The sequence below is a fragment of the Pteropus vampyrus genome, unplaced genomic scaffold (genome assembly GCF_000151845.1).
Source record: "Pteropus vampyrus isolate Shadow unplaced genomic scaffold, Pvam_2.0 Scaffold15, whole genome shotgun sequence".
In the NCBI taxonomy this organism is placed as follows: domain Eukaryota; kingdom Metazoa; phylum Chordata; class Mammalia; order Chiroptera; family Pteropodidae; genus Pteropus; species Pteropus vampyrus.
In genome coordinates this window covers 3423952-3441668 of record NW_011888796.1, presented here as the reverse complement: position 1 = coordinate 3441668, position 17717 = coordinate 3423952, and the positions used below count along the sequence as shown (strand labels likewise).

Below are 17717 nucleotides of genomic sequence, written 5' to 3'. Positions count from 1 at the left end.
AAGGAATACTTCTGATTATATAATCCATGGGATGTGATATTTACTATGAATGCCATTCCTTGTTAAGAATTTGATAATGAATAGATTAAATCTCGTCAAAAGTATTTTTTTCTGTTTCTGTGGAGATTGTAATTTTATTTCCTTTAATGAAACAAATTTACATTAATAGCTTTTCTAATCATAAACCAATCTGATATTCTTGGGATAAAGTCTAGATAGTCATGATGTATTTTTTGCAACATTGCTATATTTATTAATATACCATTTAGAATTTTGAAAATAAGTTTTTAATTGAATTAGTCTTTAATTTTCCTTTTCTTGACCTTTATACTACATTTATGTCAATCTTATACCAATCTCAGGATGGAATTTTAGAACTTTGTCTTTTCATATTCCCTAGAAAACTTCGATTCAGGTAACTTTTATGAAGATTTGTAAAACTCAAATACAGTCATGCACCACATAATAACATTTCTGTCAACAGACATACCACATATACAACAACGGTGCACCATAAAGCCTGAGTGTGTAGTAGGCTAGACTATCTAGGTTATGTTTACACAACCAAATCGCCTAACAACGCATTTCTCAGAACGTACCCATGTTGTTAAGCTGCATATGACTATTAAAAAATAGATTTTTGCTACTGATTCAATTTGTTTCTTCTTGGATCTCTTTCGATAATATAATTTCTTCTAGAAATTAATTTTTCCATGTTTTTAAAGTAAGTACCCGAAAATGTTTATAGTTTTTTGTGATGAGTTTTAAAATTAACCGTGTTTATGATTCTTTGTTTATTCCTAATGTCGTTTATTTGTGCCTAGGTTCTTTTTCTTAATTAAGATTTTTATTGTTCCAACATTCATGCCATAATTGTCGAAAGTGCTTAAGAAAGGCAATCTGTTTAAATGAATTATTAAAAATATTTCTGATGAGAAAAGTTTAATTTCTCTGAGAGAGCTGTATAATCGTTCCACTTAGGCTATAAATTCACTGTTTTTTTCATATTCTGACTGCAAAGCAGGAGTTTATTGGTTTTCATCTTTTTGGACAGACCCACTGAATTCCCTGAAGAGTGGGGCTTATGTCTGGGTGTATTAGAAGGACAACGTCATGTTTGAATAAAGATTTTCATCAAATCTTTTATTCAGGAGAGTTTTATATTTTTAAAATATACATCAAATCTCATAAAAACGTAACACGTAGGCTTTGAAGGCTTTCTAAATAGAGCATGAGGATCATCTGCAGCAAATTCTGTTTTGTGTTCTGCCATGTCAAATACAAGGACTAAACCAGGCCAGCCGCACAGTATGCCTATCTTGCATTTCTCTAATGACTAATGATTTTTAACATTTTTTAATGTGCTTATTTGATAATTTATATCTTTTTGTGTGAGGTGTCTGTTCAAATCTTTCTGTCAATTTTTTGTTCTTTTGGTTGGTTTGTTTTCTGATGATTGCACCCTTTACACAGTCTAGCTACAAGTCCTTTAACAGAGGATTTGCAAATATTTTCTTTCTAGTGTGTGTTTTGTGTTTTTATTCTCTCAACAGTATCTTTCTAAAAAGAAGAGCTTTTAGTTTCAACAAAGATCGATCTATCAGTTTTTCCTATTATGGATTATGCTTTTCTGTTGTATCTAAGAAAACTGCTTAACTGAGGACCATAAAGGTATATTTCTTGTTTTCTTCCCAAAATTTTATTGTTGCAAAAGCTGTCCTTGCTCCAGTAAATTACCTTCGTGCCTTTTTAAACTTCAGTCTTACATATATGTGTGAGCCTATTCTCGAACTCTTTATCCTGTTTCATTGATCTGTTTGTCTTTCTTTGTCTGTTGTTTTACTTATTTCCATTTTACTTATTTTCTGTCCAACCTTACTGTTTTGACTATTGTAGCTTTACAATAGGTCTTGATATCAGATGGTGTAAATCTTTTAGTTTTTTAAGTCTTTTTCAGATTTGTCTTGGCTGTTTTAGGGTTTTTACATTTCCATATGAATTTTAGAATTGGGTTTTCAATTTCTAAACAAAGTCACTCAAGCATTGTTTTATAATTTTTGGTTTATATAGTCTTATACCTATTTGCCCTATTTATATTTAATTTTTTCATTTTTTGGTGATTTTGTAAATTATATTTTTAAATTTTAATTTCCAGTTGTTTTTTTTTGCCTGAATCTAGAAATGCAATTAATTTTATATGTTGATCTTGTATTCTGCAACCTTTTTAAGCTCTATCAGATTTTCTACAGAGATAATCATGTCATCTGTGAATAAAGATAGCTTTACTTTCTCCCTTTCGAACCCAGATGCCTTTTGTTTCTTTTTCTTTCCTTGTTGCACTGGCTGGAATTTCCAGTACAGTGCTGAATAGCAGTGGTGAGAGAGAGAGGACATCTTTGTTTTATTTCTGATCTTAGGGGGAACAATATTCATTCTGTTACCGTTAACTATGATGTTAGCGGATTTTTTCATAGATGCTTGTTAACAGGTTGAGGACACTTCCTAAATTTCCTAGTTTGCTGAGGGTTTAAAAAAAAAATCAGTAATGGATTTCAGATTTTGTCAAGCCCTTTTTCTCAGTCTTTTGAGATGATCATATGTGTTTTGTAAAAAATTTTGATAATAGGATGAATTACACTGATTTATTTTTGAATGTCAAGCCAATCTTGCAATTCTAGGATAAACCCCATATGGTTATGATTCATTATCCTTTTTACATGTGGTTGGGTTTGATTTTCTAACCTTTTTTTTTTTTTTTAGAAGTTTGTGTGTGTACTAATATGCGGAATATTAGTCTGTTATTTTCTCGTAATATCTTTCTCTGGTTTTGCTATCAGGGTAATACTGGCTTCGTAGAATGAGTTGGGAAGTATTTTCTTCTTTTCTGTGTTCTAGAAGAGTTTGTGAGAGTATTATTTCTTTCTTAAATGTTTGGTAGACTTCACAGGCAAAGCCATCTGAGACTAGTGATTTCTTTGTTGGAAGATAAATTTAATTTCTTCAATAGATATAAAGCAATATAGTTATCTATTTCTTGTTGAGTGATCATTGGTTGTTTTTGTCTTTCAAGCTATTTGCCCATTTTATCTAAGTTGTCAAATTTATTGACATAAGGTTCTTCATATTTATTATCTCAATATTTGTAGAATATGCAGTGGTGTCATCGCTTTCCAGATGTTGCTAATTTGTAATCTTTGTGTGTTTCTTGATCAGTCTGACTAGAACAAGGGTTGGCAAACTATGGCCTATGGGTCACATTTTACCAGCCACCTTTTTTTTTTTTTTTAGTGGCCCACAAGCCAGGAATGATTTTATGTTTTTAAATGTACATTTAAAATGATTATATATGTGCCTACATAATGGCTTCCATTTTGCCTGTTGGCCTGGAAAACCTAAAATATTTACTATTTGGCCTTTGAGGGAAAAGTGTCTCAACTGCTGAGCTCACAATCAATTTATCAATTTTATTTTTTCTAAAGAACCAATTTCTGGTTTCACTGATTTTCTTTATTGTTTTACTTATTTCCATTTTAGTTATTTTCTGTCCAATCTTTCTTATTTCCCTTCTACTGAATTTGGGTTTCATTTGCTCTTTTCCCTTAGTTTTTAAGGTAGAAGTTACAGTATATAATCTGCAATAAATTCCATTGATTATATTTTTCATTTTAGACATTGTGGTTTTCATCTCTAAAAGTTTAACTTGGGTCTTTATTATATGTTTAGTATCTTTTTTTATATCTTCTTTGTCTCTAACTTTTGAACATATGAAATAAGGTCATAATAACTTCTTTATCTGCTAATTCTAATATCTATGTCATTTCTGAGTTTATTTTGATTGATTTTTTTCTTTTATTATGGGTTATATTTTTCTGTTTTGTTGCATGCCTGGTAATTTTTTGTTGGAGTCCAGCCATCATGACCTTTACCTTGTTGGTTACTAGGTACATTTGTATTCTTAAAAATATTCTTAAGCTTTGTTCTGAGATGTATTAAGTTACTTGATAATGGTTTGATCCTTTTGGGTTTTCTTTTAAGAATTGTTAGGCAGGACACAGGTAGTATTTAGTCTATGGTTAATTTTCCCACTACTGAGGCCAAATCCTCTGAGCATTGTACCCAATGCCCATAAATCATGAAGTTTTCCTATCTAGCTGGTGGAATCAGGAACAGTTCCCAACCTTGTATGAATGCCAGACACTGCTCCCACTGATCCTTTTAGACAGTTATTTTCCCAGCTTTGAGTAGTTTCCTTACATACACTGATTTTCAAGTGGTACCTCTGCATCTTTTTGGATTTTGCTTTTTGTTCATCCCTCTTCTCTATGGTACTTTTTCATCTAAACTCTAACTGTCTTGCTCTTTAGTCTTTTAGCTCTATGTCTTCAACTCAGGAAATTTACTAGGCTCTACCTCTGTATTCTGGAAACTCTCCCAAGGCAGTAAACTGGAGCAATAGCAGGGCTCTCACCATTTGTATTCCTTCCCTGGGAATCACCACCCTTCGTCGCCTGATGCCAGTTTTTATCAGCTTTATCGAGATGAAATTTACATAAAACATTGTTTAAGTTTAAGATATACAACTGTGATGATTTGATACACATATATATTACAAAATGATTACAATAAGACTAGTTAACACAACCATCTCCTCACATAATTACCATTTTTTTGTGTGTGTGCATAATGAAAAATTTGAGAGCTACTCTCTTTGCTGCTTTAAAGTACAGCAGGTCCTTGATAAAGTTTCAGTCAACATTGTTTCATTCAACCTCCTTTCGTTATAACATTGATGAGACGCTGTAGGAATTTAACTCTTGTTTATATCAATTAGCATATGGTAAAATTGATTTCATTGCATATCGTGTAGCTTAAAGTTGTAGAATCTTTTGACCTATGTTAAGTGAGGACTTACTATATACAGTACAGTATTATTTATAGTCAATATGCTATGCATTAGATTCCCTAGAGCATATTCGTCTTATATCTAGAAGTTTGTACCCTTCGACCAACATCTCCCCGTTTCCCCCATTCCTTAGCTTCTGGCAACTACCAATTTTCTATGAGTTTGGCTTGTTTAGATTTCACATGTGAGATTATTCAGTATTTGTCTTTCTCTGTCTGACTTACTTTACTTGGCAGTATGCCCTCATCTGTATTGCCACAAATGGCAGGATTTCCTTTTTTGTTATGGCTCAATAATCCAGTATGTGTGTGTGTATACACACATATTCTTTATCCATTCATTTATTGACAGACAGGTTGTTTCCATGTCTTGCATATTGTGAATAATGCTGCAGTGAACATGGGGGTGCAGTATCCTTTCAAATACTGATTTCATTTCCTTTGTGTGCAGAAGTGGGATTGCTGGATCATATGGTAATTCTATTTTTAATTTTTTGAGAAACTTCTATATCATTTTCCATCGTGGCTGCATCAGTTTACATTCCTAGTACACAAAGGCTCTCCCTTTCATCCTCAGCAGCACTTATTATCTCTTGTCTATCTGATGACAACCATTCTAACAAGTGTGAGGTAATATCTTATTATGATTTTTCCCTGATGATTAGTAATATTGATCACCTTTTCACATACCCATTGGCTGTTGATGTATTTGGGGTGGGGGAGGGATGTCTATTTAAGTCCTTTGCAAATTTTTACATCAGATTTTTTTTTCCCTATTGAGTTGCATGAATTCTTTATATATATTTCCACATTAGCCCTTTATCAGATATAGGATTTGCAAGTATTTTCTGCCATTCTATAGATTGCCTTTCATTCTTTTGATTGTTTCATTAGCAGTGCAGAAGCTTTTTAGTTTGATATAGTTCCACTTGTTGAATTTTGCTTTTGTTGCTTTTGCTTTTGGGGTCATATACATAAAAATCCATTGCCAAGACCAATGTCAAGGAACTTTTTCCCTATATTTTTCTTCCAATATTTTTATGGTTTCAGGTGTTACATATAAGTCTTTAATCCATTTTGAGTTAATTTTTGTGAGTGGTATAAGATCAGGGTCATATTTCATTCTTTTGCATGTGGTTATCAGTTTTCCCAGCATCATTTATTGAAGACACTAATCTTTCTTCATTGAGTATTCTTGGCTCCCTTGTCAACTGTTAGTTGATCGTATTTGTGAGGGTTTATTTCTTGGCTCCTGATTCTGTCCGATTGGTCTATATGTCTGTTTTTATCTTCATACCATACTGTTTTGGTTTATATCACTTTGTAACAGCTTGAAATAAGGAAGTTGGATGCCTACAACTCTTTTCTTTCTCAATATTGTTTTGTCTGTTCCATACAAATTTTAGAATTTTTTTCTATTTCTGTGAATAATGCCATTGGAATTTTTGATAGGAATTACATTGAATCAATAGATGTTTTGGATAGTATTGATATTTTGAAGTATTCTTCTGATCCAAGAATGTGGGACATCTTTCTATTTCTTTGTCTTGTTTCTTTCCAAAGTCTTATAGTTTTCAGTATACAGATTTTCCACTTCTGTGGTTAAATTTGTTCCTAGGTATTTTCTTCTTTTTGATGCAATTGGAAATGGCATTGTTTTCTTAATATAGTAATTGCTCTGATAGTTCATTGTTAATGTATACAAATGCAACTGATTTTTGTATGTTGAGCCATTCTTGCATCCTAGGGATGAATCCTACTTGATCATGGTGTATGATCCATTTAATGAGCTGTTTAATTTGGTTTCCTAGTATTTTGTTGAGAATTTTTTCATCTATATTCATCAAGAATAGTGACTTGTAGTTTTCTTTTAATGTCTTTATCTGGTTTGGGTAGCAGGGGAAAGCTGGCTTCATAAAATCAGTTTAGAAGTGTCCCCCTCCTCTGATTTTCTGGAAGAGTTTGAGAAGTAATGGCATTAATTTTTCTTAAAATGTGTGTGCTCATCTCTCCCATAGTTAAAATGTGTGTGTTCATCTCTCCCATAGTTAGATTTCTTATTGTTATTTTAGAGTGTACTTTTTCCACTTATAAAAGAAAAAAGTACTATGGGCGGTGAACACACAGTGTAAATATATATATGCCTTACTATTAAAGTGTACAGCTGAAACTTATTGGATTTCATTAACCAGTGTCACCATAAAAAATTAATTAATTAGTTTTTTACAAAAAGGTATTCTGTGCCATGTTATGCCAGCAGCAGCCTCATGCATTTTCTGTTCATGTCTCTTGATTACATCATTATTTTCTTATGCTTGATTTAATCTTGTGTTGTTTTTGTACAGTAACATGCTGTACAAATTTGTAGAGTGGGAGCAATAGGCTATACTATATACCTAGGTGTATTGTAGGCTATACTATTCAGGTTTCTATAACTATATGATATTCACATGACAACAAAATCACCTAACAACACATTTCTCAGAATACATCCTTGTCATTAAGTGGTGCATGACTGTATATGTCTATGAGGTCCGTTTAGTCTAGTTCAAATCCAATGTTTCCTTTGTGATTTTTCTGTTTGGATGATCAATCCATTGTTGAAAGTGGAATTCCACAGTAGTAGTGAAGTCTACTACTATTATTTTAGTGTTATCTATTTTTCTTTTCAGCTCTGTAATATTTACTTAAAGTATTTGGTGCTCCAATGTTGGGTGCATATATACATATAATTGTTATATGCTCTTGAAGGATTCACCCACTTGTAATTCTATAATGAACTTCTTTGTCTTTTGTTACAATCTCTGACATAAAGTCTATTTTGTCTGATATAAGTATAGCTACCTTTGCTCTCTTTTGGTTACAATTTTCATAGACTGTTTTTTTCCCATTCACTCTGAACATCTATGTATGTCCTTAAAACCTAAGTAAGTCTCTTGTTGTAAGCAGCATATGTTTGGATCTTGTATTTTTATCCATTCAGCCACTCTGTGTCTTTGATTAGAGAATTTAATTCTTTTACATTTAAAGTAATTACTGATAGATAAGGACTTACTAATACCTTTGTATTCCTTGTTTTCTAGATATTTTGTACTTTCTTTTTCCTTTCTTCCTCCCATGCTGTCTTCCTTTGTGACTGATGATTTTCCTTGGTGATATTCTTTGATACTCTTTATCTTTTGTGTCTCTGCTGTTGGTTTTTGTTTTGTGGTTACCATGAGGGTTACGTAAATCATCTTATAGATATAACGGTATTTTAAGCTGATCATAATTCGATCATATAAAAAACTCTACATTTTTACTCCACCCCCATTTTATGTTTTTGATGTCACAATTTATATCTTTTTATATTGTATAGGTATTAAATATAGTTGAAGTTATAGTTCTTTTTAATACCTGTCTTTTAGCCTTTATACCAGAATAAAATGATTAAAACACTATCATATTATAGTATTGGAGTATTCTGAATTTGACTGTACTCTATCACTGTGTTTTATATTTTCTTATATTTTTGTGTAACTAATTAGCATCCTTTCATTTCAGCTTAAAGAACTCCTTTCAGCATTTCTTATAAGACTGGTCTAGTGGTGATGAACTCACCACTCTGGGAAAGTCTTTATTCCTCTGGGAAAGTATTTATTCCTCCTTCATTTTTGGACAACTATGCCAGATAAAGTATTCTTGGTTATTGATATATATTTTTTCAGCCCCTTTGAATATATTATCCCACTCCCTCCTGACCTGCAGTGTTTCTGCTGACAAAGCCACTAATGGCCTATGGATGATGTTCCTTTGAATGTGAAGAATGGCCTATGGATGATGTTCCTTTGAATGTGAAGATTTTTTTCCTCTTGTTGCTTTAGAATTGTTTCTTTGACTCTGATTTTAGAGAATTCTATTATATTGTGTCATGGAGTAAATGATCTTTCCCCCCAGATTTTGGAAGTTATTTCTTTATATAAGCTTTCTGACCCTTTCTCCTCTTTCCCTTTTGGGATTCCAGTAATCATAGGTTGTTTCATTTCTCTTATGCAATCCCATGACGTAGGCTTTCTTCACTCTTTTTCACTTTTTTTTTTTTCTCTTCTGACTAGATAATTTCAAATGACCTGTATTTGAATTCACTAGTTTTTCTTCTGTTTGGCCAAGTCTAATGTTGATGCTCTCTATTGAATTCTATTTCTTTGTTGAACTTCCCATTTTGTTCACGCATTGTTTTCTTAATTTCACATAGTTGTCTGTTTTCTTACAGTTCACTGAATTCTTTTAAGAAGATTATTCTGAAATTTTTATTAGACAGTTAATAGATCTCTATTTCTTTAGAGTTAGTTATTGGAGCTTTATTAGTTTCCTTTGGTGGTGTCATATTTACCTATTTTTTTGTGATCCTTGTATCCTCGTGTTGGTATCTACTCATTTGAGGAAACCATCTCTTTTCCAGCCTTTACAGGTTTGTTTTGGCAGGGAAAGACTTTCACCAGTCAGCTCAACCTGGGACCCTATATAGGCAGGTGGTAGCAGCCTCGGGCAAACATGTGTTTGCTCCAAAGGTTCTAATTGGATGGGGCCATTGCCTATGCTCCAAGGTGGTGGAAGGGTGTCGTCATTCTGCAGTCTGGTGGCCTGGTGTCTAGGCTCCACATTCAAGCAGAACTGCTGCCTGGGATCTGAACTTAAGCAAGGCTGCTTGCTGGGCTCTGCAGTCACCCTTGGTTGGGCAGGGTTGTAGGCTCTGTTCCCTGGCAGGGCAGGGTGGTGCTGCTGGTTGCACCCTGCAGTTGTGTAGGGTCGCATGCTGGGCTCCGCAGTCACCTCTGGTTGGATGGGGCTCCAAGCTATGCCCTCTGGCTTAATGGAACTGTGCTATTTGGTCAGATGGGACTGCAAGCTGTGCCTCAAAGTTGGGCAGGGCTGCAGCCTGGGCTCTGCAATTATAGGCTATTGGCTATGCTCTGCTGTTTGACATTGTCTCTTTCTGGACTTCCTGGTTAGGCAGGGCTGCCAGGTGTACCCCATAGATGGGTGGGGTGCTCAGCAATTGGATGGGGCTGTAAGCTGTTGTTGTGCTGCTAAATGGGTTGTAGCTGGGTTCTACTGCCAGGCAGTACCGTAGGCTGGACTTTGAGGCTGCCCAAGGTCACTGTTTGGGCTCCTTGGTCAGACAGAGCCAATGGTCATGCTCCACAGTTGGGCAAGGCTGCTGGCTTCTCTCTGCCTGAGTGGGGCTATAGTATGGGCTCCAGAGCTGACTGGGATCTCTGGTTGGGCAACCTGGTGAGGCCGGGCTGGAGTTGTGTGCAATAGTAGGGTGGTGCTGCTGGCTTGGTTTCTTGACTGAAAGGGGCTGCAGAATGGGCTCCGTGGCTACCTTGGGTCCCTGGCCTGTCTTCCTGGTCAGGTGGCACTGGAGGGTATGCTTAGCAGTTGGGCGGGGCTTTCCTGCTCAGGCGACTGCTTGGTATCTTTGGCCAGGCTTCCTCTTGGGTGGGGCTGGAGGTTATGCTCAGCAGTTGAGTTGAGTAGGCCCTGCTGCCTTGCTTTCCTGTCTAGGTGGGGCTCTAGAATGAGTTCCTCCACCAAGACTGCACTCTGGCTGGTGACCCAAACCAGGCAGGACTACAAACCAAACTCCTTGGCCAGTTGGGGCCACTGGTTCAGCTCTGCACATCAGAGCCACTAGTTGGGATCTCCACTCAGGCCCCACTCTGGCAGGAACATAGTCTGCCAACATCCGTGCATTGTTGCTGTGAGCCCTTCCTCTTCTCTATCTCTAGCTGACTTTTCCAGTAACTCCCATGAGACAGTACTTAAGGGGTCTCCCAGGAAGCATCCAGAATGCTGGGGAAGCTTGATATCCACCTTGCGCTCTCTTTTTCCCACCGGAGAAACTCTAAGCCATGAGGGACCCCCTCCATGCAGGCATATCTTTCTATTGTTTGAAATTTTGTATCACTAAAGTGTGTTCTAGAAAAGGACGTCCTTGTCCTGTGGCATATTGCTGCCAAAATAAATTCCAAGAGATAGTAGTTTTATTTTGTTTTCAAATTATTTCTTAGAAATCAGTCATCTAATTCAGAAAGAGATTAAGTGCTAATTTTTAAAAACTATACAGCAGAAAATGCTTCATTTATGAATGTATACACATTTGTGCTTATAAATTGGGTAATCATGCACCTAAAAACTCTATTCGCTTTATCATTATTCACTTTGTGTGCATAAAAATGAGGGCTGTTTAATTCAAATTTTGTGGCCTGGGACATTCATGATTGGAGCATAGTGATTTTTCATGCTTCTGTTCAATGTTAATGAATACAGTTTTATGCAAAATTCAGAATACCTTATTTACTATGGTGTAGCTGTGATAAGAACTCCTTTACTAAACATGTATTCTGAAGTGGTATAGGTAATTAATAGTTAATTTGGCTTTATCTGTTATATAAAAATATTAGAAAAAGTATTTAAAATTCTGTTTTAGTGTCTTTGCATCAAAGGACTAAGTTGAATCTGAATTGAAGTTCTACCAAGCATAATTTAAAAATTAAGTTCTCTTAAAATGATTGTGATGGTTTAAATAGATATTCCAAACATTTTGAGGTTACAGCTCATTTCTAAAATGATTGAGCCCAGATATAGTAGTCCTGATAAAGTTTATTGACAGACACTGTGCTAAGTACTATTATAGACATTTTCTCATTTAAATAGATTTTGGTAGAAAAATTAGCCACTATTTAATATTCACAATAATTTTGCAAAAGTGTATGTGTGTGTGTGTGTGTGTGTGTATGTGTGTGTGTGTATTCGTTTCCTATTGCAGCTGTAACAGATACCACAAACTTTGTGTCTTAAAACTCTAGAAATTTATTCTCTTACATTTCAGGAGGACAGAAGTCTAAAGGAGTTTCACTGGGCCAAAACCAATGTGTGAGCAGGGCCACATTCCCTAGGGAAGCTCTAGGGGAGAATCTGTTTTCTTGCCTTTTCCAGATTCTAGCAATGAATTCCTTGCATTTGCTGCTCATGAACACTTCTTTCATCTTTAAAGCTAAAAGCTACATCGTGTTCTCCTCTTTTGTAGTAAAATGCCCCTCTGCTTTTCTCTTATAAGAACATCTGCAATTACAATTTTGATCCACCTGGATAATGTAAGACTATCTCCCCACCTCAAGATCCTTAACTTAATCACACGTTGAAAGTTTCTTTTGTTATATAAGGAAGCAATTACAGGTTTCAGGATTAGGATGTAGATGTCTTTTATGACCAAAATGGAGTATAGAATATTGCCAAAAGTCACATCAAAACAAAACGTGTTAGAAACCAGTACAGTTTGGAAAGAAGCTTTACAGATAGGTTGATAATATAAGCAAGAGATCTTGGAATTCCTCTGCTATGTTCTAATGTTTTATATTGTTGACTGATTTTTTTTTTCTGATAGAAATAAACAGGACATTAATCTTCAGATTTTTTTTTTCTGATATACTTCCTCTTCTACTCTTGTCTTTCCCTTTCCTATGAAACCAGTGCTTAGTAATTTAAGGTCATGAGTTCATGAATTGGAGCACAGATATACATAGCCTGATATTATATTATTTTTATTTGATATTTGAACATTGACACATGTTGAGATATGTGCTTTCTAATTCCCTTTAAGCTTTTTCATCACCCTCTCCTTCACCTTTGTTATTCTCAACACTAATGAAGAATTTACCTCTTTGTCACTGATAGATATTTTTCTAAGTGATACGAGGGTTTTTAGGAAACAGTTCTAAAGGTTTCTTAATTCCTAGAAAGTCAGAGATCACTGAGCTAGATTTTGTTTTTGTTTTTGTTCGGTATTATTCCAGTATTTGTGCTTTATCCTATACCTTTGGAAAGAATTTCATTGGTACTTCTAATATATTTCATGGTTCAGTGACTCCTGGAGTTACCAATAAATATGTTTTAGCATGTAGCTTTAATAACCATATATTTTGTTGCGTAATTGATAAGCTAAATGTTTACATTTTTTTCCCTGAACTACAGGATACCAGAAGGCCCCATTGATCAGGGGCCGGCTTCTGGAAGGGTTCGTGCTTTAGAAGAGCAGCTTATGAAAGCCAAAGAACAGATTGAAAATTATAAGAAACAAACTAGAAATGGTAGGTGATTTTACAGTGTTTTTCCTCTTCACTATGTTGCTATTAGCACAAATAATTGAAATTTTCCTTTTATCAAAATGTTGGAAATGCTGGTATTCTCTGTCCTTTGACTGCAGATCTGGGGAAGGATCATGAACTCCTACGGAGGAGGATTGAAAATGGAGCTAAAGAGCTCTGGTTTTTTCTACAAAGTGAATTGAAGAAATTAAAGAATTTAGAAGGAAATGAACTCCAAAGACATGCAGATGAATTTTTGTCAGATTTAGGACATCATGAAAGGTACTACTTTTACATTCCTTTTTTTAGGACTTTTCAGTAAAGATTATAGTCTAAGAATCTAAGAATGGTGAACTGGAACTTTTGATAAATTCCTACTGAATGATAAATGATACCTACCATATTTAGGATCAAGAGAGTACCTGATGTCTCAAAGGACAATATTTGCCAAAGTAGTTCATCAACTAAAATATATCACTGAAAAATAATATTTAAAATACACTTCAAGAAACTTTTATACCCTAAGTAAACTTTGAAGGTAGTGATGTCCGCCAATAATACTTTGAAATACTTTGAAACTTATGAAATAAGTTTCCTTCATATACAATCGATATTTGAAATGGAATGTACAGTTTTATATTATAGTATGTTCGAACTCATACTGAGGCTGGCAGTTATGTTTCTAATTGAAATATTAAAGACTTTAAAATAGTCTCTTTTTAGAGTTTCTAATTAAAGGTTAGAATACTCCCTTTTGATAAAAGGGAGTATTCTATTCACTGCTTTTCCATTTAGTTGCTAGAAAGAAGAACCTGAAATCTACCTAGTTAAATTTCTTTCTTCTGTTTGCACATTTCTGAAAATATGCTGTTTATATTCCACAGAAAAGAAAACATTATGTTGTTGGTGTGTTCATGCAGAACAAAATGTGTTTGGGAATCATTATAAATACAGTGAAACCTGTCCTTAGGCATATTATATTTACACATTTATATTTCCAGTAGGGTTATGATGGCAATTACTGTCTCATTAGTGAATAACGAAAGAAAAATTGTTGTATTAACACAACCTACCACTGTGAAAGGGAAAGAATTACCACACAACCAAGAGATTCATGTATATTAGCATCATCAGCAATATTGTAATGATTTTGAAATATTGCTCTACTGTTTTAAATGAGTTACAAATAAAATCTATCAGTTTATTAGAATCATTTTAACATTAATAACTCTACAGAAATAAGATAGTATAAATTTCAAGGGGCATTGAATTATTAGGCCATACTTTTAGCAGTCTCTTTGATATTTTAGCTTAGCTTGCCATCAAGCCATGGTTAAACCATTAGACCAAATGCTGACTGATTCTGTCCTTAATGCTTTTCTGTCTTAAAGCTGAGTCTAGGCACCAAGATTCTGTTAATTAGAGCTATGTGCTTTTGTGCTTTACTTATTGCAGTTTTATAGGAAAATCCAAATCTGAAGAGGCTTGTTGGGTAGATTATATAGTACTGAGAATTTTGACTGTTGACTTCTGATGGAATGTTTAATTTTAAAGTTTGAGTGATTTAATCAAATTACTTGAGAATTTAATCTTCATGTCTTTTCTAAGTTAATTATTTAAAGAATTATTTTGTGCATATGTTTTGCTACTATGTGTAGAAATGATGTATAGATGTACTATTGAAAAAAGTCAGGCCCTGAAAAGTTGACGTAAATCAATGTTAATTTTTTTTAAGTTAAATTCTGTTTTAAATATATTATGATTCCTGATACTACCTTTTAGTGTGTGTTAAATATTTCACAGAGAACAGAAATGGAAAGGTACCCAAGGTGTCTAAGTTAATTTCTTTTGCAGTCTTTTGCAGAAATTATAATGAACTTGGGTTACAACTGCATAGAGTAGTAATTTAACACCAGGCAGCCAGATTAGAATGCGGTGGTACAAATAATGAGCAAAGCACAATCAAACATTAGAGAAATAGCCTTTAATGAGTATATAAACAGATTAAGATCCTTGAGTGTAAGAATTAAAACAGACGTTTATGTTTGCTTCAGATGATTTTTACATTACACAAAAATCTTTATTTTATTTTTACACTTCCCCAAATTATAGTGTCTGGGTTGTCTCTGTACTCTCTGAAATCCTATATTCTCTGAGAAATCAGAGGTTGTCTTATCAGTTTTCTTGTTCAGATTGCCCTATGAATCACTCTTATCATTTTTTGGTTCAGAAAGACATTAATTATAGAGAAAAAACATGTGGGGTTTTGTTTCTTCCAAAGGGGTTTCTTTCATTCTTGGAACTTTGTCTAACAGAAACGCTGATTTTTTTTCCTCTTTCTAAATCAACTTAATTATGGCATAATTTATATATGATCAAACATACTTCTTTCACCTTGGGATTTTCTTGCTTGGAGTACATTTGCTCTGTGCTAGCCCTTGGGGAATTTCTCTCTTTAATATTTTGAATCAGATATAAACAAAATACTCTCCTTGTAGTTCTTCAATGGCATAATTTAGACAGACTAGGACATTTAAAAGGAGTTTTGTGAAGATTAAAATATAAAAATTGGCAAATTAAAAGAAAATACAAGTGGTTCCATAGTGTAGTGGTTAGCATCTCTGCTTTACATGCAGAAGGTCCTGGGTTCGCGCCCCGGCTGAGCCACGGTCTATGGTCTACAGCCATGCCACCCTGAACAAGCCCGAAGTCTGATCTCGGAAGCTAAGCAGGGTTGAGCCTGGTTAGTACTTGGATAGGAGACTACCTAGGAAGACCAGGTGCTGTAGGCATAAGTAATAATAAATAATAAAAAAATAAAAGAAAATACAATGAACATAAATGTAGCTCAGCTTTTGAAATAGAGGATTTGTTGCCTGTCATAGCTGGCTTGCTGTCAGAGTCATAGATTCTGTTCTACTCTACCAATTGTCTTCAGGCATCTGTACTCTACCCTGAAATGACTAGCACTATTCTGCTGGTACTTTGCCTGAGTTTATATTTCCCAGGCTTTTACCTGGTCTTATACCAGGCCTTTAGATTTATCACCCAGCTTCTATATTTTTTGAGACGGTCACAGTTAAAACCAAGACAGACAGGTTTCTGGCTTTGGGGACACTTCTAGATTTAATTTAGAATGGAGTCACTGAAAACTGAGCATTTCTGTACCATGTTTCCCAATAATGGGCCATGACAAAAACTTTCTTTTTGATTATTCTCATGTCTTTGCCCAAAAGGTGATAAATCTAGCAGGATGATAATTTCTAAGCTTATCGAATCATCAAAGAACTAGTTTGGATTTAAGGTCGTTTCCTGGGCTTGTCTTCCTTGCATGATCTCCAGTGGGGAGGCCAAGAAAAAAAATTTGAAAAGCAAGTTTAATTTTACTTGACTATTGGAATAGATAACTCATATTTAGAATTACATTGAAACTTTGACTGCATTAGCATAAAAATTAGTGTACTTTTTTCAGTGTTTGGCTTTCTAGTTATAAACTTGGTTATTCTACTTTCTTGACAGAGATTGGGATGAATTTGAATAATTGATTCCAAGACTTAGTACTGGTGTGTAACTTGGTAAAAACATTTACTTTTACGTTTTTATTGTTCTAATTTTTTATGTTCAAAGATTTTTTTCTTTTTAAATTAGACCTAATGTCATTTTACCTTTTTGAGGTCCTTATAATTATTGTCAATGAAATGCAGTGTTTTTTGTCTATGTGTATGTGTATGTTTGATTTAATGTAAAGCTGTGCAGAACACTTTGAATTTCCTTTTTTCCTTCAACAGGCGTTTGCTGATAGACCAGTTATTTATCCCCCTGTATTACATCTCCAGAAACAGAACTGCTATTTAAAGTTGAGGCTTGCAACAAGTTTTGTGATCACTCTCATTTGATGGGTAGGAAAAAGCAAATGACCACATTAAAATATAATGAAACCTATGATATATAAAAAATAATGAGTGTGTTGAGAGTGATAGGAAAGGCTTATAAAACTGAGAAAATAATTTAAATGAACTGCCAGCTTAGTCCATATAACACCATTATAGTTAAAGACTTCTTGTATATTTCCATGATTGACTCACACAATTTCCTACGGATGATGACTTTTCCCCCAGTAACTTTAAAATAATATTGTAGGCTATATAATAGTCCATAGGGGCCTCAGTTTTCTAATTGGAAAAACTTAAAAGTTGAACTTAAGTTTAGTGTGTAAGACTGCAAGTTAATTCCTTAAGGAGGCAGTAAGTTGTAGGTTTGGTTTATCCAAATAAAACTACTCTTTTTCATAAAAAGAAAGTGTTTTGGATCTCAAGTGAGAATGATAAATATACAAAAGATAAAGCATCACATGTTAGGTAGACTCTTACCTGTTTAAAAAGGGTAAACATGAAAATAGTCAAGCTGCAAAGTGTACTGTTAAATGAATGACTGAAGTACTTCACAGATGGACCTGCTCAAAGCATTGTGTAAAGCTATTCCTTGGGTAGATATTCTATTACTTTTCTACTCTATTACTATTACTTAGGTAGATATTCTAAACTTTGGCTATTTGAATTTTATTTGTATGTTATCAATAGTTTTATTTTATTCAAAGAGGCTATTATCAGGTATTCTCTCGTTAATTGTGTATAATTCTAATAGTTTTCTATGATAGTAAATAAGATTTAATTTTTCCTGTTC

General features: G+C 34.2%; 1 protein-coding gene and 1 pseudogene across 9 annotated transcripts in view; both read left to right on the top strand.

The window, feature by feature from the left end:
- FUT8 (fucosyltransferase 8) overlaps positions 1-17717 on the top strand; it is a 205222-nt gene that overhangs the window by 112691 nt on the left and 74814 nt on the right. For all 9 annotated transcript variants that reach the window (XM_011384300.2, XM_011384264.2, XM_023526973.1 and 6 more), the window contains 2 exons: positions 12922-13037; positions 13154-13316. In XM_011384300.2, coding sequence (XP_011382602.1) covers positions 12922-13037; positions 13154-13316 — 279 coding nt within the window. The remainder of the gene's footprint in view (positions 1-12921; positions 13038-13153; positions 13317-17717) is intronic.
- LOC111735862 lies at positions 15711-15826 on the top strand (annotated as a pseudogene).